At 48.3% G+C, this 17,125-nt stretch overlaps 1 protein-coding gene across 3 annotated transcripts in view; it reads left to right on the forward strand.

Moving 5' to 3' along the window:
• The window catches only part of foxp4 (forkhead box P4), a 339,940-nt gene that overhangs the window by 161,738 nt on the left and 161,077 nt on the right, over positions 1–17,125 (forward strand). For all 3 annotated transcript variants that reach the window (XM_080210242.1, XM_080210241.1, XM_080210243.1), the window contains exon 3: positions 10,713–10,802. In XM_080210242.1, coding sequence (XP_080066368.1) covers positions 10,713–10,802 — 90 coding nt within the window. The remainder of the gene's footprint in view (positions 1–10,712; positions 10,803–17,125) is intronic.

Below are 17,125 nucleotides of genomic sequence, written 5' to 3' on the forward strand. Positions count from 1 at the left end.
ATTTTTGGTAATAAAGATATTAAGGGATATGGCTATAGTGCAGCATGATCTAGTTGAATGATGGAACAGGCTGGAGGGGCTGAATGGCCTCCTCCTGTTTCTTTGAGTGAAGTGAGTTTTCCTCCATTGAGTCTGAAATGAATTCTCCCTCGACTCCTGTGTATTTGTCTCCTGCTGGCCTACTCCTGCTCCTATTTCTTATGTTCGTATGTCTCAGGGACACAGGCATGGACAGGGTTGGGTTGAATGGACTGATTTAGTGCTCTGTATGCTGCATAATTCTATATCATCACTAACAGATCATCCAATCATTATCTCATTACTGTTTGTGGAACCTTGCTGTATGCTAATTGGCTGCCAATCTCCCCTACATTACAAAAGTAACTGCATCTCTATTTAAAGTACTTCACTTGTTGTAATTGCTTTGGGGCATCTTCAGTGTATTAGATGTTCCCCTCCAAACCACTCACCGCTCTGACTTGGAAATGTATCACCATTCCTTCATTGTCGCTGGATCAAAAGCCTAACAGCACTGTGGGTGTACCTACACCACATGGGCTGCAGCAATTCAAGAAGGCAGCTCATCACCACCTTCTCAAGGACAACTAGAGATGGGCAATAAATACTGACCTAGCCAATGACACCCACATCCCATAAATGAATAAAAATAGATACTGAAGGCAGTATAGTGGTTAACACTGCTGTCTCACAGCGCCAGGGATCCAGGTTCAATTCCTGGCTTGAGTCACTGTCTGTGTGGAGTTTGCACATTCTCCTTGTGTCTGCGTGGGTTTCCTCCGGGTGCTCTGGTTTCCTCCCACAGTCCAAAGATGTGCGGGTTAGGTTGATTGGCCAGGCTAAAATGCCCCTTAGTGTCAGGGAGACTAGCTGGGGTAAATGTATGGGGGTTATGGGGATAGGACCTGGGTGGAATTATTGTTGGTGCAGACTTGATGGGCCAAATGGCCCCCTTCTGCACTGTAGTATTCTATGAAATAGAATGCAAGCTGCTTTCAAAGTTCTCTAGCTTTCTGGATTTACTAAATCAGAATATTCACCAGTTCAAAACATTCAAAGTGATGTTTAAAGGTTATCCACCCTTTCTCAATCTGTGGTGACCAACAGTTATTGATTTATATTCACTTCAGGAAATTAATCCTCTGTTTATTTACCACTGATTCCCTCGCTGTGCCAGTCTGAAGATTCTGCAGCCACTTGCATTTGTTTTATCCCCTTCTCCAGAACACAGACTAGGGCAGCACGGTGGCACAGTGGTTAGCGCTGCTGCCTCACAGTGCCAGGGACCTGGGTTCAATTCCAGCTTCAGGTTACTGTCTGTGCGGAGTCTGCACGATCCCCCCCTCCCCATCTGCGTGCGTTTCCTCTGGTTTCCTCCCACAGTTTGTAGCATGTGCTGGTTAGGTTGATTGGCCAAGCTAAATTGACCCTAATGTCAGGGGGATTAGCAGGGTAAATAAGGGTTCTGGGAATAGGGCCTGGGTGGGATTGTGGTCAGTACAGACTCGATAGGCCAAATGGCCTCCTTCTGTGCTGTAGGGATTCTATGATTCTAAGCTTCCAATCAGCAAGTTTCTGTCAGTTAAAAGCTTTCTGATGGTGACCATTAACACTGTAAACAGTTATATTTAATACTCTTGTGATTGGTTAGCTTTCAGTTTGCTGGGTGTATCAGGGATCCATTACTGTCGTATAGTGTCGGAATGTCCATACAGATCCCGATCATTAATCTTACAACAGGAATGTGTGGCAGGAACACTGCCTCCCTTTTTATTTATCCACAAACACTGAGAGGTTTGCCGGGCACATTGCTGTGGGTCTGGACTCACAGAAAGATCAGAGCGGTGAAGAAAACCAGATATTGAACCTGATCAATGTTTCTAACAGCTGAGTGGTTTCATGGTCACCAAAACTGATCCAGGTTTATTATTCCAGATTTATTTCAATAATTCACTGTAATCAAATTTCCCATCTGTCGTGTCGGGATTTGAACACGTTTCCATAGATTTATAGAAAGTTTACAATGCAAAAAGAGGCCACTCTGTCCATCATGCCTATGCTGGCCAATAAACGAGCACCCGGCCTAACCCCACTTTCCAGCATTTGGTCCACAGCCCTGCTGACTGCAGCATTTCAACTACAAATCCAGGCACCTTGTCAGTGAGTTGAGGGTTTTTTTGCCTCTACTTCCCCTTCAGGCAGTGTGTTCCAGTCACAAAACCACCTCGTAACTCTCTCCCAAACCTGCCACATGTAGTAATGTACCTGAGGGTTTATATATCTGTTCCTATATTTCCCCCCACAGTCATCCCTGCTCCCATACCATCCCCTTACCTTCCCAAAAACCTTCACTCACCCCGGACATTCTCTCGTCCACCTTTTTCCATCGGGGAAAAGATACAAAAGCCTGAGGTCCCGTACCGACCGACTCAAGAACAGCTTCTTCCCTGCTGCTGTCAAACTTTTGAACGGACCTACCTTGCATTAAGTTGATCTTTCTCTTCATCCTAGCTATGACTGTAACACTACATTCTGCACCCTCTCCTTTCCTTCTCAATGAACAGTATGCTTTATCTGTATAGCGCACAAGAAACAATACTTTTCACTGTGTGTTAATACATGTAACAATAATAAATCAAATCAAATCAATCAGTGTATGAGTATATTGCTCGGTTACTGACACTGTTCAGTGTCAGGATTCTAAATCAATGTTTAGGCGTCTGGGTCCTTACTTTGCTGCACAATGGTTGCGATGTCACTGACACGGTGGCATCCTGTTGGAATGTTCCTGTATTGTTCAGAGTGTCTCTCAGACAAGACATTATATTAATGGGTTCAGTATCAGTTGTTAGTGGATCCTCAGTGTGTTGGTGAAGAACTGTGTTACAAGTACCTCTATCAGTGTAGAATTTAGTTAATGAGTATCTTTCTGACCTGTGTTGGGGTTGTCCATCCCTGTGTCACTCTGTACCTACGTTAATAATTCCCTGATTTTTAACAAGTTATTCCACGCGATGTGGGTGTCGCTGCCCAGGCCAGTATTTGTTGCCCATCCCTAATTGCCCATAAGAAGGTGGAGGTGTCTCTCCCCCCCCCAACCAATCCCCCGCCCCACTCCCACTGCAGCCCAGAATTAGTTGATAGTGAATGTCTGATGTATCTCAGTGTGCCACTGCACATTCATCTGGAAAACACTGAATGGTTGATCCCCAAGAGGAGCTCTTTCCTCCTGCCTTGCCGTTGTCTCTGTGTCACTGCTGAATGGTTTGAATTGTCTGTCACACAGTTCCGGTTCTCTCCTCTACACCTCTTGAGAGTTTGCAGCTATTTTCTCTCGAGTTCCACTTCATGAGGCAGTGTGCTGGGGGGACTCTCTGTAAGGACACTGGTTAGGATCTGGGAGTGTACAAGAGGTTGTGCTAAAGCACTCAAAGCTGTCAGTTTTACATTGAATTGGGTAAGATTTACAACACAGAAACAGCCTGTTTTGCCCGACTGCTTTGCGCTGGTGTTAACGCATATCACAAACCCTCACCCCCTGCTTCATTTCACCCTATCAACATTTCCTTCCATTCCTTTCTCCCTCATGTTTATCCAGCTTCTGCTTAAATCTACCAATATTATTAACCTCAAGAACTATGTACAGGAGGAGGCCATTCAGCCCCTCCAACCTGCTCCGCCATTCAATACAATCATGGCTGATCTCATCTCTGCCTCAACTCCACTTTCCAGCCCGCTCCCCATAGCCCTGCATCCCACCACTAATTAAAACCTATCTACCTCCTCCGGCGTTCCAGACTCCCCTGCAGGATGGAGAATTCCACAGATTCACACCCCTTTGGGTGAAACAGTTCATCCTCATTTCTGTTTAAATCTGCCATTCCTTAGCCTAAAACAATCGTAGAATCCCTACAGGAGGCCATTTGGCCCATCAGGTCTGCACTGACAACAATCCCGCTCAGGCCCTATTCCCATAACCCCACATATCTACCTTGCTAATCCCTCTAACCTACACACCCCAGGACATTAAGTGGCAATTTAGCATGGCCAATCAACCAAACCTGAACATCTTTGGACTGTGGCAGGAAACTGGAGCATCTGGAGGAAACCCATGCAGACATGGGGAGAATGTGCAGACTCCACACAGACAGTAACCCAAGCCAGGAATCAAACTCAGGTCCCTGGCACTGTGAGTGCTAACCATTGTGCCACAGTGCTGCCTAAACGGCCTCTCATTCGAGAATGTCCAACAAATGGAAACATCCACTCTGCATCTATCCTGTCAACCCTCCTCATCATCTTCTAGAAACACAGAAATATAGAAGACAGGAGCAGGAGGAGGCCATTTGGCCCTTCCAGCCTGCTCCACCATTCATTACGATCATGGTCGATCATCCAACGCAATCGCCTAATTCTGCTTTCTCCCCATAACCTTTGATCCCATTTAGATGGTAATTAGATCTCCTCTCATTCTTCTAAACTCCAGAGAACATACGCCTCAATTTCTCAATTGCACTTTCTAAATCAAGTTCTTCATGCCTGGACCTCCCCTGAACTGCATTTACATCCTTCCTCAAATAAAGGCTCCAGAACTGGGCAAAGTTCTCCAGATGTGGTCTCATCAATGTCCTATACAGTTGCAACAGGACTTTCCTACTTTTATACACTATTCCATGAGCAATGAATGCCAAAATTCCCTTTGCTTTCCTTATTACCTGCTGCACCTGCACATTAACTTTCAGTAATTCATGTACAAGGACACCAGATCCCTCTGCATAGGAGCATTTTGAAGTTTCTCTTCAACCCATTCCCCATGTTAGTGGGTTCCACATTCTCACCAATCTCTGGATAAAGAAATTTCTTCCTAATTATTGGTGACCATTTTCTTTTGATGGTTCTTAGTTTTGGCCTCTCCCAGATGTAAAAACATCTTTTTTCTCGGATTTTTTTGGATGGCGAGATTTCTCCCAAGCGCACCTGAGAAGTTGGCTGGATGCACAGCGGTCCTGCAGCCGTTTACTGCTTCAAGGAACGTTTAATTGGCTGGAGATGGTCAGCTCACGGAGATCACAGCCTATCCAATCAGCTGGCAGCTCTGTAATCCATGAAGTACCAGTGACAGCAGTGGTCAAAAATGAGACTATCAGATTTTATGTCCTGGAGTCCAGATTGAACTGAGAACAGGGGGTCCCATGATGGGCTGGATGAGTGTAGATACGAGGTGGGGGTGGCAGGAAGATAGAGGTCTTGAAAGAAAGGTCAGGGGGGAGAGAGCATGGTTCCAGAGGGAGGCAATCCTGCCCAGGTCTGATGAGGAACAGCCTTTAAATGGACGATAATTGGCCAGTTGAGAGGCTGAATTGAGTTGAGGTGATGTAGGTCCTGCTCAATCCCTATAAAACTGTAGATAGGCTGGGGCATCAGGAAGGACCACCCGGGGAATTTTACTGGACACCCCCACTCCAAACCCCCTGGTGATGGACTATAACTTTCTGCCTCTACCTGCTCAATCAACTGCCTTCATAAAGATAATAATCTCGATTTGATCTCCCTCAACCTTTTCTTTTCCAGAAGCACAAAGTTAAATCTGCTGAGCCTTTCCTCTAAGTTCTAACATCAAACACTTTTACACCAAATCCAATTCCTCTGTAGCCTTGATGCAACTTTATCCATTTACAAGATGTGGGTGTCGCTGGCTGGGCCAGCATTTATTGCCCATCCCTTGTTGCCCTTGAGAAGGTAATGGTGAGCTATAGCTTGAACCGCTGCAGTCCCTGAGGGGTAGGTACACCCACAGTGCTGTTAGGGAGGGAAGTCCAAGATTTTGACCCATCGACAATGAAGAACGGTGATATATTTCCAAGTCAGGATGGTGAGTGACTTGGAGGGGAACCTCCGGGTGTTGTTCCCAGGTAACTGTTGCCCTTATAGGGATTGGGCAGGACCTACATCACCTCAACTCAATTCAGCCTCTCAACTGGCCAATTATCACTAAGAGTAGCGGGCGAGAAGAGGATTGGAAGAGGTTTAAATGTCAACAAAGATTGACAAAGAAGTTGATAAAGAAGGGTAGGAGAAACTATGAAGCTGGGCTAGCACTTAATATAAAAAAGGATAGCAAGAGTTTTTATAAATATATAAAAAGGAAGAGGCTGGCTAGGGTGAACGTTGGTCCCTTAGAGGATGAGAAGGGGGACTTAGTGGTAGGGGATGGGGATATGGCTGAGGTCCTCAATAACTTTTTTGTTTCTGTCTTCACGGAGGAGGACGTGAATAATTTGTCGGGTGTTAGAGATGGAAAGGTGGTAGGACTGGAGGGTCTTAATGACATTACTGTTACTAGAGAGGTGGTGCTCGACAGACTGGAGGGGCTGATTGTGGACAAGTCCCCAGGACCGGATGGAATGCATCCGAGGGTCCTGAAAGAAATGGCGGAGGTGATAGTGGATGCCTTGGTGGTTATTTTCCAGACGTCGCTGGATTCCAGGGAAGTGCCGGAAGATTGGAAAACGGCTAATGTTACGCCGTTGTTTAAGAAGGGTGCCAGGCAAAAGGCAGGGAATTATAGGCCGGTTAGTTTAACGTCTGTTGTAGGTAAAATGTTAGAATCCGTCATCAAGGAGGAAATAGCGAGGCATCTTGAGAGGAATTGCTTGATAGAGCAGACGCAGCACAGTTTCATTAAAGGGAAGTCGTGTCTGACAAATTTACTGGAGTTCTATGAGGATGTGTCTAGGGCGGTGGATAGAGGAGAGCCGGTGGATGTGGTCTTTCTTGATTTTCAGAAGGCGTTTGACAAGGTACCTCACAAGAGGTTATTGCAGAAGGTCAGGGGACATGGAGTTGGGGGTAGGGTGTTAGCGTGGATAGAGGATTGGTTGCCAAATAGGAGGCAGAGAGTGGGGGTCAATGGGTGCTATTCGAATTGGCGGATGGTGACTAGTGGAGTGCCCCAGGGGTCGGTGCTGGGGCCTCAGCTATTTACCATTTATATAGATGATCTGGAGGTGGGAACCGAGTGTAGGGTGTCGAAATTTGCTGATGACACCAAGATTGGTGGAACGGCAAATTGTGCGGAGGGTGTGGAGAGTCTACAGAAGGATCTAGATAGGCTGGGCAAATGGGCCAGGAAATGGCAAGTGGAATTTAATGTTGGCAAGTGCGAGATGGTCCACTTTGGTAGGAAGAATGGTAGGAAGGATTATTACTTACGTGGCGAAAAACTGCAGCAGGCGACGGTGCAGAGGGACCTCGGAGTCCTTATGCATGAGTCGCAAAAACCCAGCTTGCAGGTGCAGCAGGTGGTCAGGAAGGCGAATGGGATGCTGGCCTTCATAGCGAGGGGGATTGAATATAAAAGTAGGGAGGTCTTGCTGCGGCTGTATAGGGCATTGGTGAGGCCGCAGCTGGAGTACTGTGTGCAGTTTTGGGCGCCGTACTTACGCAAGGATATTTTGGCCTTGGAGGGAGTGCAGAGGAGGTTTATTAGGCTGATACCGGAGTTGAGGGGGTTGAGCTATGAGGAGAGGCTGAATAAACTAGGCTTGTACTCGTTAGAGTTTAGAAGAATGAGGGGAGATCTCATTGAGACGTATAAGATGATGAATGGGATGGATAGGATAGAGGTGGAGAGACTCTTCCCGCTCAGAAAGGACAGTAGGACTAGAGGGCACAGCCTCAAGATAAAGGGGGGGTGGTTTAGAACGGAGTTGTGGAGGAACTTCTTCACTCAAAGGGTGGTGAATCTCTGGAATTCTCTGCCCGTTGAAGTGGTGGAGGCTGCCTCGCTAAATATTTTAAGATGCGGGTTGATGGGTTTTTGATAAGAGAGGGGATTAAGGGTTATGGGGAGAGGGCGGGAATGTGGAACTGAGCAGCGACAGATCAGCCATGATCTTATTGAATGGCGGGGCAGGCTCGAAGGGCTAGATGGCCTACTCCTGCTCCTATTTCTTATGTTATGTTCTTGTCCTTCTAAAATCATAGAATCTTACAGCGCAGAAGGAGGCCATTCAGCTCATCGAGTCTGCACTGACCACAATCACACCCAGGCCCTATCCCCACAGACATATGCATTTACCCTGCTACTCCCCCTGACACCAAGAGGCAATTTAACACAGGCAATCCACCTAACCCACACATTTTTGGACTGTGGGAGGAAACCAGAGCACCCAGAGGAAACCCACGCAGACACGGGGAGAACGTGTAGACTTTCCACAGACAGTGACCCAAGGTCAGAATTGAACCCAGGTCCCAGATGCTGTGACGTGGCAGTGCTAACCACTGTGCCACCGTGCCAGCGGTAAAGATAGTAAAGATCATGGGTTTGGAAGGTGCTGTTGAAGGAGCTTGCTGAGTTGCATCTTGTCGACACTGCTGCCACTTTGACCACAGTGACCCAAGTGTGGTCAAAATAAACTTCTATAAAAATTTTACAAAACTTTCCTGTTTTTCAATTCTTCCGAAAAGTGGAGAGCAGTAACATGATCTTTAATGGGTTTCAGCAAAAAGCTCTCTCTAACACATACACGCTGAGGTAACTGTCCCTGGGTTAGTACCCAGGTTTCTCCCAGTTAAACCTGCCAAAACCCGCTTAATGGAATATCTGGATTACTATTCCAGAGGCATAACCACACAGCTTATGACAATACAGATGTACAAGGCAAGTTTTTTACACAGAGGGCGGTGGGCGTCTGGAACTTGCTACCGGGGTAGGTAGTGGAAACCCCTTTTAAGGGGCGTCTGGACAAATACATGAATAGGATGGGAATAGAGGGATATAATCCCTGGAAGGGTGAGGGGTTTTAATTCAGTTGGGCAGCATGGTCAGTGCAGGCTTGGAGGGCCGAAGGGCCTGTTCCTGTGCTGGAATTTTCTTTGTTCTTCATGTTTAGTGCACTAATTTCTCATATACTGGCACAGTTTCCACATTATAATTAACTGTTTCTATTCATTCTCAATAATCTGGTTTATTCTCGTCAAACTTTCTAAACTGATTGTTTTTTTCTGAACTGAATACGCTGGGAAAGTACAAAACTGAGCACCGAGCCTAAACTAGATCAAAAAGTTCCATAATGGGCACTGTCACTGCCTCAGTCATTGCCACATTAACAATCCTTATCATTCCTCCTGTTGTTTTTCCCAGGAATTCCCTCCCTAAACCTCTCCAGCTCCTTTTCCAACTTTCTGATCTTCCTGAAAGCCCACATATTTATCCCAACTCCTCATTCACCACTCCTGCCTTGGGGATGGTATTGAGATTTGTCTGATTACGCTCCTGTGAATTGCTTTGAGGTGTTTTCATAGAATCCCTACGGTGCAAATGGAGGCCATTTGGCCCATCGAGTCTGTACCGACCACAATCCCACCCAGGCCCTATTCCCGTAACTCCATGTATTTACCCTGCTAATCCCCTGACACTTTAGCATAGCCAATCTACCTAACGCGCACATCTTTCGACTGTGGGAGAAAACCCATGTAGACACAGGAAGAATGTGCAGATTCCACATACACAGTCACCCGAGGCTGGATTTGAACCCCGCTTCCTGGTGCTGTGAGGCAACAGTGCTAACCACTGTGCCACCATTTCTTTTGTCAGAGGTGCTATAGAATTGCAAGTTGTTGTAGCAGTGAGGTGTGTCTGTGGTTGTCCAGGGTGAACTTGATCGGAGATAGAACCCTGGACCACCTCGTCCCCTCCCTAACCCAGGGAAGTTGGGGATGATTCTATTCCCACTTCCTGGGACTGGAATATACAAGTCAGACCCAGGAAGGAGCTTGGAGGCTTCAGCTTCGATACACCTCAAATCCAGAGGGAGAGACAGCGTCAGAATTGAAACAGGAAGTTGTGGTAATGCCACACACGTGGAATTTTACCCAACTCTTCCGAGTAAACCTAATGCTGTCACAGATTATATTGAAAAGAGGGAAAGTTACAGTTTGCAATGCTTTATTAGGGAGGTTTACCAGGTTGATTCCTGGGATGGGGGGGTGGGTCTATTATTTGATGAGAGACTAAATTGGTTAGGATTATATTCACTGGAGTTTAGAAGAGTGAGAGGGGATCTCATAGAAACGTAGAAAATTCTCACAGGGTTAGACAGGGTAGATTCAGAAAGAATGTTCCCGATGGTCAGGGAATCCAGAACCAAGGGTCATAGTTTGAGGATAAGGGGTAAACCTTTTAGAACTAAGATGAGGAGAAATTTTTTCACCCAGAGGGTGGTGAATGTGTGGAATTCACTCCCACAGAAAGTAGTTGAGGCCAAAACATTGTGTAATTTCAAGAAGAAATTAGATATCGCTCTTGGGGCTGAAGGGGTCAAGAGATGTTGGGGGGAAGGCGGGATCAGGATATTGAATTTAATGATCAGCCATGATCAAAATGAATGGTGGAGTAGGCTTGAAAGGGCCAAATGGCCTCCTCCTTCTCCTGCTTCTAGTTTCTGTGTTTCTCTGTGTGTTTCTAGACACCTGCACAGATGTTAAGTGACAATTTTCCACAAACAACTGTGCAGTGCTCGGTGATCCCAGATGTGAATGCTGTGACACAGGTGTGTATAGTCAGACACAGCTGGCGTGGCTGTAGTTTTCCATTAAGGTTTGACCAGACAGTTAATTTGGGGTCAGTGTGAAAAGGATTTGGGATCTACAGCCTTTTCTCATTTGTCTCTTTTCTTCCTGTTTGAATGCAGGCTCTCCAAGCAGCGAGACAACTTCTCCTTCATCAAGCTACAGGCCTCAACTCTCCCAGTGCAAATGACAAGCAGCAGCAGACAGTCCAGGTCTGTGTCATACATCACATCTAAACTGTGCTGTTTCGACTGTCAAACATAATACACAGGAACTGATCCTACGTTATTCTAATAGCAATGTGTATCTCGTTAAGGACAGGAGTTGTCTCTGAGCACACACAGACAGAGGGCCCGATTTTACCACTGCGCTGGGCCAGTTTTTGGGCGTGAAAAGTTGGTAAAGTCGGGAATGAGGTGAATAGCGCGATCCGTAGCTGCGTCTGTGCAGATTCCCACTTTACCCGAAAATGGCTGCGATTGGGACCGCTTCCGAATCGAGCATAACGGCAATTTAGATGCATTTGCAAACAGTTAAATTGAATTAATTAATCTTACCGGCATTTCCCCATTTACCATCACGTTTGGGGGGTGGGGGGGCAGCGGTTTGGCAGGCCAGATCATTCTCTGCTGTTGGGGGGTGGGGGGAGGGGGAGGGGGGAGCGCAGGAGCAGGGGGGGTGGTGGGGGAGCACGGGGGCTGGGGGAGGCGGTGCGCTGCTACCCTGCAAGCGATCAGTGCGGGGAAGTGGGGCAGGGGGTCGCGATCGGTCTGGGTAGTGGGGAGTGGGTGGATAAGGCATACAGTAACGTTGTGGGGTTGGGGCAATGTCTGTGGGAGCCATGGATCCCATTATTTGCAACCTGGGCATGATGTGGGGGGAACGCGTTTTTCAAATTTTGTTTTACTGCACGTGCGCAGTTCAGAGCTCCGATCATTTTAGGCACGCTCAGCACCGCCCGCAGGGTGATTCAGGTCCCAGATCCGTATGAGGGCGCCTGAGAACAGATTTCCAAATCTGATCATAATCACGCCCAAATTCAGCGCTTCAAATCAAAATGGTAAAATTGTCCCAGAATGTCCAGGAACTGACGGACACGGACCGTACTGGAACTGACACTGAGACACACACACGGACCGTACAGGAACTGACACTGAGACACACACACGGACCGTACAGGAACTGACACTGAGACACACACACGGACCGTACAGGAACTGACACTGAGACACACACACGGACCGTACAGGAACTGACACTGAGACACACACGGACCGTACAGGAACTGACACTGAGACACACACGGACCGTACAGGAACTGACACTGAGACACACACATGGACCGTACTGGAACTGACACTGAGACACACACGGACCGTACAGGAGCTGACACTGAGACACACACGGACTGTACAGGAACTGACACTGAGACACACACGGACCGTACAGGAACTGACACTGAGACACACACATGGACCGTACTGGAACTGACACTGAGACACACACGGACCGTACAGGAGCTGACACTGAGACACACACGGACTGTACAGGAACTGACACTGAGACACACACGGACCGTACAGGAACTGACACTGAGACACACACATGGACCGTACTGGAACTGACACTGAGACACACACGGACCGTACAGGAGCTGACACTGAGACACACATGGACTGTACAGGAACTGACACTGAGACACACACACGGACCGTACAGGAACTGACACTGAGACACACACACGGACCGTACAGGAACTGACACTGAGACACACACACGGACCGTACAGGAACTGACACTGAGACACACACAGACTGTACAGGAACTGACACTGAGACACACACGGACTGTACAGGAACTGACACTGAGACACACACACGGACCGTACAGGAACTGACACTGAGACACACACAGACTGTACAGGAACTGACACTGAGACACACACACGGACCGTACAGGAACTGACACTGAGACACACACGGACCATGCAGGAACTGACACTGAGACACACACGGACTGTACAGGAACTGACACTGAGACACACACGGACCATGCAGGAACTGACACTGAGACACACACGGACCGTACAGGAACTGACACTGAGACACACACGGACCATGCAGGAACTGACACTGAGACACACACAGACTGTACAGGAACTGACACTGAGACACACACGGACCGTACAGGAACTGACACTGAGACACACACGGACCGTACAGGAACTGACACTGAGACACACACACACACACATGGACTGTACAAGAACTGACACTGAGACACACACGGACCGTACAGGAACTGACACTGAGACACACACGGACTGTACAAGAACTGACACTGAGACACACACGGACCGTACAGGAACTGACACTGAGACACACACGGACCGTACAGGAACTGACACTGAGACACACACACGGACCGTACAGGAACTGACACTGAGACACACACGGACCGTACAGGAACTGACACTGAGACACACACGGACTGTACAGGAACTGACACTGAGACACACACGGAATGTACAGGAACTGACACTGAGACACACACGGACCGTACAGGAACTGACACTGAGACACACGCGGAATGTACAGGAACTGACACTGAGACACACACGGACCGTACAGGAACTGACACTGAGACACACACGGACCGTACAGGAACTGACACTGACACACACACACGGACCGTACAGGAACTGACACTGAGACACACACAGAATGTACAGGAACTGACACTGAGACACACACGGACCGTACAGGAACTGACACTGAGACACACATGGACCGTACAGGAACTGACACTGAGACACACACAGAATGTACAGGAACTGACACTGAGACACACACACGGACCGTACAGGAACTGACACTGAGACACACATGGACCGTAGAGGAACTGACACTGAGACACACACAGAATGTACAGGAACTGACACTGAGACACACATGGACTGTACAGGAGCTGACACTGAGACACACACAGAATGTACAGGAACTGACACTGAGACACACACACGGACCGTACAGGAACTGACACTGAGACACACACAGAATGTACAGGAACTGACACTGAGACACACACACGGACCGTACAGGAACTGACACTGAGACACACATGGACCGTACAGGAACTGACACTGAGACACACACACGGACCGTACAGGAACTGACACTGAGACACACATGGACCGTACAGGAACTGACACTGAGACACACACAGAATGTACAGGAACTGACACTGAGACACACACACGGACCGTACAGGAACTGACACTGAGACACACATGGACCGTACAGGAACTGACACTGAGACACACACGGACCGTACAGGAACTGACACAGACACACACGGACCGTACAGGAACTGACACTGAGACACACACGGACCGTACAGGAGCTGACACTGAGACACACACGGACCGTACAGGAGCTGACACTGAGACACACACGGACTGTACAGGAACTGACACTGAGACACACACACGGACCGTACAGGAACTGACACTGAGACACACACGGAATGTACAGGAACTGACACTGAGACACACACACGGACCGTACAGGAACTGACACTGAGACACACACACGGACCGTACAGGAACTGACACTGAGACACACGCGGAATGTACAGGAACTGACACTGAGACACACACGGACCGTACAGGAACTGACACTGAGACACACACGGACCGTACAGGAACTGACACTGAGACACACACACACAGACTGTACAGGAACTGACACTGAGACACACACGGACCGTACAGGAACTGACACTGAGACACACACAGAATGTACAGGAACTGACACTGAGACACACACACGGACCGTACAGGAACTGACACTGAGACACACATGGACCGTACAGGAACTGACACTGAGACACACACGGACCGTACAGGAACTGACACAGACACACACGGACCGTACAGGAACTGACACTGAGACACACACGGACCGTACAGGAACTGACACTGAGACACACACGGAATGTACAGGAACTGACACTGAGACACACACACGGACCGTACAGGAACTGACACTGAGACACACACGGAATGTACAGGAACTGACACTGAGACACACACGGACCGTACAGGAACTGACACTGAGACACACACGGAATGTACAGGAACTGACACTGAGACACACACACGGACCGTACAGGAACTGACACTGAGACACACACACGGACCGTACAGGAACTGACACTGAGACACACACGGACCGTACAGGAACTGACACTGAGACACACACGGACCGTACAGGAACTGACACTGAGACACACACACGGACCGTACAGGAACTGACACTGAGACACACACGGACCGTACAGGAACTGACACTGAGACACACACGGAATGTACAGGAACTGACACTGAGACACACACACGGACCGTACAGGAACTGACACTGAGACACACACGGACCGTACAGGAACTGACACTGAGACACACATGGACCGTACAGGAACTGACACTGACACACACACGGACCGTACAGGAACTGACACTGAGACACACACGGACCGTACAGGAACTGACACTGAGACACACACGGACCGTACAGGAACTGACACTGAGACACACACACGGACCGTACAGGAACTGACACTGAGACACACACGGACCGTACAGGAACTGACACTGAGACACACATGGACCGTACAGGAACTGACACTGAGACACACATGGACCGTACAGGAACTGACACTGAGACACACATGGACCGTACAGGAACTGACACTGAGACACACACGGACCGTACAGGAACTGACACAGACACACACGGACCGTACAGGAACTGACACTGAGACACACACGGACCGTACAGGAACTGACACTGAGACACACACGGAATGTACAGGAACTGACACTGAGACACACACACGGACCGTACAGGAACTGACACTGAGACACACACGGAATGTACAGGAACTGACACTGAGACACACACGGACCGTACAGGAACTGACACTGAGACACACACGGAATGTACAGGAACTGACACTGAGACACACACACGGACCGTACAGGAACTGACACTGAGACACACACACGGACCGTACAGGAACTGACACTGAGACACACACGGACCGTACAGGAACTGACACTGAGACACACACGGACCGTACAGGAACTGACACTGAGACACACACACGGACCGTACAGGAACTGACACTGAGACACACACGGACCGTACAGGAACTGACACTGAGACACACACGGAATGTACAGGAACTGACACTGAGACACACACACGGACCGTACAGGAACTGACACTGAGACACACACGGACCGTACAGGAACTGACACTGAGACACACATGGACCGTACAGGAACTGACACTGACACACACACGGACCGTACAGGAACTGACACTGAGACACACACGGACCGTACAGGAACTGACACTGAGACACACACGGACCGTACAGGAACTGACACTGAGACACACACACGGACCGTACAGGAACTGACACTGAGACACACACGGACCGTACAGGAACTGACACTGAGACACACATGGACCGTACAGGAACTGACACTGAGACACACACAGACTGTACAGGAACTGACACTGAGACACACACAGACTGTACAGGAACTGACACTGACACACACACACGGACCATACAGGAACTGACACTGAGACACACGTGGGCTGTACAGGACCAGGCAGGAGTGAATCATTCCCTTTTTGTCTGAACCATTTTGAATTTTGGACAGGAGATGATACTTATACAAATAATGTCCGTTTCCTGTACCCAATTCTGTTCAATCCGTATCTGCAATGGGTTGAAATCCATAAGTTCACCACGTGTTTGGCGAGTATAAAATGAGGTGATTGCTGCCATGGTAATGTCCAGTCAATATCACCGTTTCAGGCTTGCTTTTACTCAGCGTGTGATAAAACTAACCCCCAATCAGTACAATGCACGTATGCTACCCCACTCTGATTACAAAGTTTTGCCTGGTTAAATGTAAGACTACACGGGTAGCTGATTTACCTTCAATGGTCTGATTGTGAAAAAAAGTCTTAGAAATCTGAACATAGCCCAAAACCGACCGGGGGTCGTGACAGCACCGTCTGTAATTGTCCATCCAGTTAAAGTGGAATGGATAGAGGTGGCAGAACCCCATCCCAACAATTCCTGCTCAGTAACCACCCTGCTCACTACTGGAGTTCATTCAGGAATCTCAGCAGGAATTGACGGTGAAAATGAGTCATCGTTTGATGCCTCCTCACTGGCAGTGAGAGTTCTGCTGAAACGTGGTAGCTTTGTCTCCTCAGTAAAGAGGCCCAGGCATCTGATTTCAGTGACTGAGGAGAAATGGTGAACTCCGAGTCTGTCCCTGTGCTACAAAACTGTGCAAGGCAGGTTTCAAAGAAAGAACAAAGAAAATTATAGCACAGGATCAGGCCCTTTGGCCCTCCAAGCCTGCACTGACCATGCTGCCTGACTGAACTAAAACCCCCTACCCTTCAGTGAGAGTTACAGTGAGAGTGAAACTGTCGATTCAATAGAA

This window comes from Carcharhinus amblyrhynchos, chromosome 22, assembly GCF_965287045.1.
Source record: "Carcharhinus amblyrhynchos chromosome 22, sCarAmb.v2.hapA, whole genome shotgun sequence".
Lineage (NCBI taxonomy): Eukaryota > Metazoa > Chordata > Chondrichthyes > Carcharhiniformes > Carcharhinidae > Carcharhinus > Carcharhinus amblyrhynchos.